This window comes from Amblyomma americanum, chromosome 1 (assembly GCF_052857255.1).
Source record: "Amblyomma americanum isolate KBUSLIRL-KWMA chromosome 1, ASM5285725v1, whole genome shotgun sequence".
Classification (NCBI taxonomy): Eukaryota; Metazoa; Arthropoda; class Arachnida; order Ixodida; family Ixodidae; genus Amblyomma; species Amblyomma americanum.
Window position 1 is genome coordinate 337,064,701 of NC_135497.1, and position 7,036 is coordinate 337,071,736.

The window sequence follows — 7,036 nt, forward strand, 5'->3', positions numbered from 1 at the left end:
AGTATGTACAAGGACGTTCCATAATCTGCACAGGCGCCGAGAGCACAACGGGCTCACAAAAGAGTGCTGCTCCCATTCAGCACGGCTCGATTTTTTGCCGTTAAACCTTCAATCAGATCACTCCACTGGTCACTGTTTGAATGGGACGAATGGACCAGAGGGGCTCGACCGTTCAAAGTCTGCAGCCGGAAACGGCTGCTGGCGAAGACATAGAGAAAGGCGAAGCGTCAGTTCAATCTCGAGCCGGCGCTAGCGAGAAGGGTCGGCGAGGGTGATACCGTGGGCGAGCCTGGATGATTCATGCTGCAAGCAGTGATGTGGCCGAGTGTCCGGGCTGCCCGGGCTTGCTTTGCGCGATGGCGTGCGCACGGCGCTGGTTTCCACGGATCACGGCGGAATGCGTGCTCCGGCATAACAGCAGACAAGGCTCCGTACGTGCTGAGTGAAGCGACGTCCTGCCATCTGCTAATATCGTCCCATCGAGATGCAAAACACATTTCTTATAAAAACATCTTTCCCGAAAATTTTGCTGCTCTCCTAACTCTGCTGATGGCGCAACAGTAAGACATTCTCGTGGAAAACGACGAGAACGATGAAAAGACGAAATGCCAAGTGAAATACTGAAACTGAAACTGAAAAACCGCTCTAATGTCACATTTCATCCACTGCCAAAGCCTGACTTTGCGGTCTGCGCTGATTACTTCCGGTGGCGTCACTTTCGGGTGCTTGATGCGCCATCCAGCCCGCTAGTCGACATCAATGGTTGTGCTGAAGATTTGAATTGCTGCGTGACACAACTTTTTTTTTGTTGCGATTTGCTAAGCCAGCTTTCCAGCAAACGAGTGTATTTTACAGCAGTGCAAGTGTTACAGACCCAATTATTTTCCTCAGACAAGGCAGTAATTGAGTTATTGCAATCAGATTACTGTAATTTATTTACTTTTACCACCTATTTTTAATTCCCTGAACTAGTTTCTGGTGTAGTAATTTAGTATAGTAATGAATTGTATTGCGGCAGTATTTTCGCAACACAAGTGGCTAATTATTTGCGAAATTGCATTCATTAAAATGCACAGCTACTCTTTGCGGTGGCGGAGCCTCCGAGAACGCCGAGTGCTGCTGCTGGGGTGCTGCCCGCGGCTATTGGTTCGGTAGGCACGGGTGTTCTTGGGAATTACTCTGGTAGCATGTCGGGGTTGGAGCAGATCAAAGGAGGCCAGGTACAGGGTTACGTAGAGGAAAACAGGAAGGTACATCTTAAAGATTGAGGCGTGCTGGGCGGAGATGGAGAAACCAGATTGCCTCGTTTCTGTGGAGTCTCGTCACACACAGTCCTAACTCAACGTTGCTGTACTGTGGCCGCGGCGTCCACCTCGAAGCCCGGCACTAGCCCTTTTACTTCGTTTTCTTTATTTTTATCGTACTATAGCACTTTGCAGCTGCTTAATTGTTCAGGTCGTCATATTTCACCTGTTCGATCAGCGGCTTCGCATTGTCGGCTGCAGCTCTGACACCTTACGCCCTAAAAAGAAAAACAGACAAGAATGCTACCACCACCTCTCAGCGCCATCGGCTGGAAAGTAAAGTGTCGCATTGAAGACCCCGAATGCATCGCTTTTAGAGACCACATTTTGGTAGTTGCAGCTGATGATGTTTGCCGCACTGACATGAAGGCGGAGGACAAAAGTAATCATCAACACTCTCGTCGTTATTCTTGAGACATCCAACGATCGGTTCACGATAAATAAGCAAAGCGGAAGGGCAGGACACAATACTGAAGAGCACCATCTGGTGGCAACGAAGCAGCTGCTTCGTGATGAGAGTGGGCTTTTTGGGTGCCGTCGCCTGGCGCTCGTAGTTTGTACTCAACTTCTGCCGCAAGCTGTCGATGAGTAGAGCATAACAAAGTATGTCATCCTGCATGTCTGGTACGTTCGTTCTGCGCTTGGACTTCGTCTCAGGATGATGCACAAATGTGGAGAAAACAATCTATCAGATGTCTCTGAATATGATCCGCTTTTCCTTAAATTAATCTCACGCCACCACATGCTCTCACCGACGAGCCGAAATGTACTTTTTAAAGTTATTCGCTTTATGGGATTAGCCCGAAAAACAGCCATGCAAACGGTCGACGGGTACTCGTCAAAAATGTGCGGCTCTATTCATGTGCACGTTCTCTCGTAGTAATCATATCGGTTTTACTTGAATGGACAATCCTTATCGCCACATTCCCAAATCTCGTGCTAACTACGCCCATGTTGGTCTCAAAGGAACGCATTCCATCCATCATTGCAAGCGCGTAGTCTTCGCTGGGTGTTGTCGCACGGTCCACTTTTATTTTTGCCGTAGGAGATACGCTGGGTATATAGACTTACGACAGGGAAGGCCAACATGATAATTCGTTTACTGGCTTGCTTATCCTCTGCGTTTGAACAGGTAGACGCAAAAAAATAAAACAGGATGGCAAAAGAGGAAATCTCTTTATTGAAAGTAGAGGTCTGCGAAGAATATCTACATGCAGGACATTCTGTCGATTGCCGGCATTATCGTCGCATATGTCAACCAAGCTTCACCTGTTCACCAACGAGGATTATGTCCAACGCAAGAATGGCATTTTCAAATGTAGAAGGGGGCCCCGCCCCCGCCTGCGCCCTTGAACTTGGCGCGTAAGAGCAAGAAATGATTCCGTCCGGCAAAGAAACCTTGGTCATATTTCTTAACTTTAGCAACAGAATGAGAAAATATTGTGCTGTCACATATTACTCTTATGTCAAATGACTTTGGAGTCTTCAACGACATTTTTCCTACAGACCTTTACTTCAGTTGCCACAGCCACGTTTCCTCGGATCATTTGTTCAAAGAAAAAGTGGAAACGAGAAAGAAGATCGCACCCGTACAGCTCGCGCATTGCGGCAAGAAGCTCGCCTAGAACGTGGTGTGAGCCCGAGCTCGTCCTACGTCCGGTTAGGAATCGACTTGAAGGCCCCCCTTAGTACATCGGCCAGATCTTTTCCTTGAGGTTATAGCGGAGAGCGAAGTGTAGAAGCTTGGAACTGGAGGACTTTCGTGTCGGCTGTAAGAGCCCCCGATCAAGGTATGAACTGCTCACGCACCGACTCCGCCAAGCAAACGCTGTTTGTCGCAAATCCGTCGCCGTTGTAACAGGAATACTTTCTTTACTCGTCCTTTTGTTCAGGACATGCAGGGGCCACAGCCACTGGCGATGCTTCACACCGGGCACGTGCGTGCGGGGACCTTCAACCGCAACGTGGCTTGCATCGCCGACCTGTGGCCTTCGTTCGCGTTCCTCGTCTGCCGATCCCATCTACAAGAGGGCACGAAGGGTAAGCACGCATTCCCATCGACGGGGCTTTGTTTAGAAACGGCCGCAACGCAAACAGCCTAATTAAAGATATGCCGGCATGATATTTGGAATCCTAGCACGCTGCTTTGAACAGCTACAGTTATCGAGGGAACATTCGACAGCGTTTGCTTGCACAGGGCCAGATGATCTTGCTCTGAGAGGTAAGATAAGTATGCTATTTTGTGCTGCGAGCACATTCGTTGGCGGATTCGAAGTGACACCGGGATGTACAGGAAGGATCAAAGTAGTACCTCAAGGCTGGAAATAATCGTGACCGTTCATGAAAATGACCACGAAAATGATCACACTGCTACCATACGTCATAGCAGAGCTGCTGTGTTGGATCACGGAATGGCACTGCTGTTCCGCGGTTTTTGCACCACCAGCGGCCATTGATCCAATTTACCCGTTTTGAGACAGCTTAAATTGCATATATATTAATAATATATGTTAAATACTCGCATGTAGATTAACTCAAAAAGTTTCCGAACGATTGCTGCAGCTTACTTCTCACGTGTAGTACAGCAATACAACACGCGTTCCAACAAAACTTATGAAAACCGAAATATTTGGGTAGACATAACCCACCTTGACACATTCGCACCATACCATTGGCAAAGCCGTACTTAGAATCTACGTCGGCTTTGTGAATATTATGATGTGATGAGCGTAGCATATCCCACCGCGGGTTTTCTGTGTAAAGACGTTTTTTACGCATACGTCACTAAAGGGCTGGAATCCATTGCATTTTTGAGTACCCAGTGCAATACTCAGTACTTCTGCTTTGTAGAGACTCAGTTTCAACTATCCTGCTTGAAAATCCACCTTGACCACCTGGAGCTTATAACGAAAGTCGGAAATATCGTTTCACGTGACCCACACTCGGTTCAGGGACGTTTTGTGCTATTGCGATTTTACTCCCGCGCCGGATTTATCAAGCGTTCAGACCAAGGAAGGCATCCGCTCCGGCTCTTCGTGATATCGTATGGTTATGTAAAATTAGTGCAATGCCGCTGTATTCGCACCGCGGACGCCTAGGTATGCGATAAATCTCCCCTGTTGGAAAGGTGGAATGGGGGCGAAGTTGGTCTGTAAAAATCTTATGCTGGCTCTGGTTACAGCAAAACAAATTAATCTCAAAGAAGCCACCGTCGTGTCTCTATCACGAGCACTGACAACGCATTCTTATATTGAACTTTTAAAGGCGTACTTGATCCATTTTGTAACAAATTTGTAAACTAGTTCTCTCCCTTTGTAGGCGCGCAGTACGGCTGAGAATTCGATTATTTTCCACGTGCAGTCAGACAGAGCATTAAAGCCTGCCCCTCATTGTTTATATCTACAAAGGAGATGAGCAGACTGATGATCGAATGAGCGCTGGTCCAGGAAGCATCCGGGCCGTACCTAGGTAACCTTAAGCCGACGGCCGAGGCCCATGAGCACACCTAATGGCATGGGCAGGGGCTGTGTTCGAAAATGTTGGCGGCTTCTCGGGTCGGTGGAGTCATAGGTTCTAGTTGAAGCAGCGTCGTCAAGTTTTGTTGTCTTCTGGTAGGGGCGGGGGACGGGGCTGGGGGAAACGGCGTGGTCGGCTTTGGTCTGGCGGGCTAGGGCACAGCCGGGCGGTGCGTACAGGAACACACGACCGACGACCACAGCACACGCATGCACTGGAGCTTCAGGGCCAGGATGGGGCTGAAATCCGCACCTCACGCCAAATGTTACGTGGCGGCCAGCCGCAGAAACAGACGCAATGATCGATGGCAATGAGATGATTTAATAGCTGCTGGCCTAGCGCGAGCGCTCCTGCCCGTGCCACTGCAAATTTCGTCGTCTTCTTCGTCACACTACCCGGGGCCACCGAGCGATCGTCCCGATCGGTGACGCAGAGACGCGCGAAGTGGTTACGGGCTTAAGCCGATGGTTGCACAGGAACGAGAAAGGAGTGAGGTGCTGGCCGCGACTATGAATGAGATGGCTGAATGATTCCTGGTCTTGAAGCTTACAGGCCGCAGGTCGCCAAGAGCCGACGGTCGAGGTCCCAGGGCGCGCCGAACGGCCTGGGCAGGGGAACCGTGCAGTGGCGCGGTCAGGAGCGCTCGCGCTGTGCCAGCAGCCATTAAATCATCTCATTGCCATCGATCATCGTGTGTTTCTTCGGCTGGTCGCCACGTAACAATATCAGCAAATCGTATGTCTCCTCAAGATTCGTATTCTTGCAGATCGAGACCAGCCTGTGATAGCAAATTAGGTTCTAACAGAAAGAAGTCATTACCAGCAGTTCAAGTAACTCGATATGAGCATGCCATTACGAGGGGACCATATCACAGTAGAGAACTATCGGTGCAATCATGTTAACAGGAGCTCCGCCTACCGTAAGCACGTGCCCTCTTCCTTAAAGGGACACTGAGAAGAACCCTATCATAATTTTTTTGTTAGCAATATCTGATAGTTTGGCATTTCATGGCTTTGTTGACGCTTGTCCGGGAGCGAAAGATGCATTTATTTCAAAGAAATTTGGATTCGAAGTTGAAAATTTTTTTCCCGCCGCTCCGATTCAAACTCGAGAACTCTTATGACGACACGGAGAACTCTTATGACGACACCGAACGGAGTGACATGAAACGTGACGTAAACGGAGACTCCGTGACTTCTGAGGGGTAGCGGTGCGCAACCGTCCTTTGCAAGCCCCAGAGATTCGTGACTTCCATGAAGTAAGGAAAATTCCTCCATGGTGGCGCCTCTTGTCCTAGGAAGTCATCACGCTTGTACTTGCGAGATTGGCCTGTGGCGGCGATACCTGTATTTTGGTTCTTGCTATTTTCTACATTACAAGAGCTTTGTTTTCAGGAAGAGTGGCGTTTTTGTGATCAGGAGCTGGTATTCTATGGATACAAGCCAACTTCAATTTCTCCTCAGTGTCCCTTTAACCTCCATGACGCCGGAAGGTTGCTTCGTTCGTGATTAAACGAACCTCTGCCTGTGGCTCTACAGCTACTTCCGTAGTGGTCCGGAGCCTTCGCGAGCTGCTGGTCCTCAACGCGGAGTTTGTGTTCTTCAATAAGGAACTGACGGACGCTGCGGACGACCATTGCTGTGAGGGCTCCCACGACGACTTCCTGAGCGAGTACTTCTACACCTACCGGCGGCCACTCGCGATGGCCGCTCTTGGCGGCACTTTATGGCCGCAGCCGCAGCAGGAGCCGCAGCCGCAGCCACCGCATCAAGAGCAGCCGCAGCCGTAGCCGCAGCCGAAGAGGGTGGAAGCTGTGTGAGTGACTGTCGTCATTACCAGCAAAGCGGCAGATCGTTGGCTAAATCGTGACTTGTTCGGCTTTCTAAAGTGTTCGTTCCGGAAAGCAATTAAGGCAAGGAACCTACGCAGCACCTTAAATGTGCATTTCTTGCGTGAAATTGTTGGCAATGTGGGCAGTTCTAAAGTCGTTGGTGGGCAATCTATTTATCTTTATACATAACTTCTCTTCCTTCTCTTTCTCCCGGTTTTGTTTTAACATGATATTTATCTTCAACACCTCAAGAATTCGGGTTGCCCTTTTTTAGTGGTCACCGCAGTTGCGGTTGCAGTTGCCGTTAGCCGTAGTAAAGAAATTTAAGATAAATATAAAAGAGGATACCCTGTGCCACTAGTTCAATTTAAGAGAAAGAATGCTA

The 7,036-nt window shown here is 49.1% G+C and overlaps 1 protein-coding gene across 1 annotated transcript; it reads left to right on the forward strand.

Annotated features, from left to right (window-relative positions):
• Positions 1 to 2,919: 2,919 nt before the first annotated feature.
• On the forward strand, positions 2,920 to 6,626 carry LOC144099470 (uncharacterized). The gene is made up of 3 exons (XM_077632804.1): positions 2,920 to 3,094; positions 3,197 to 3,344; positions 6,359 to 6,626. Exons 2-3 carry the CDS (start codon positions 3,200 to 3,202, stop codon positions 6,607 to 6,609), a joined length of 396 nt encoding a protein of 131 aa, XP_077488930.1. The 5' UTR covers positions 2,920 to 3,094; positions 3,197 to 3,199; the 3' UTR covers positions 6,610 to 6,626.
• The last annotated feature ends 410 nt before the right edge of the window (positions 6,627 to 7,036 follow it).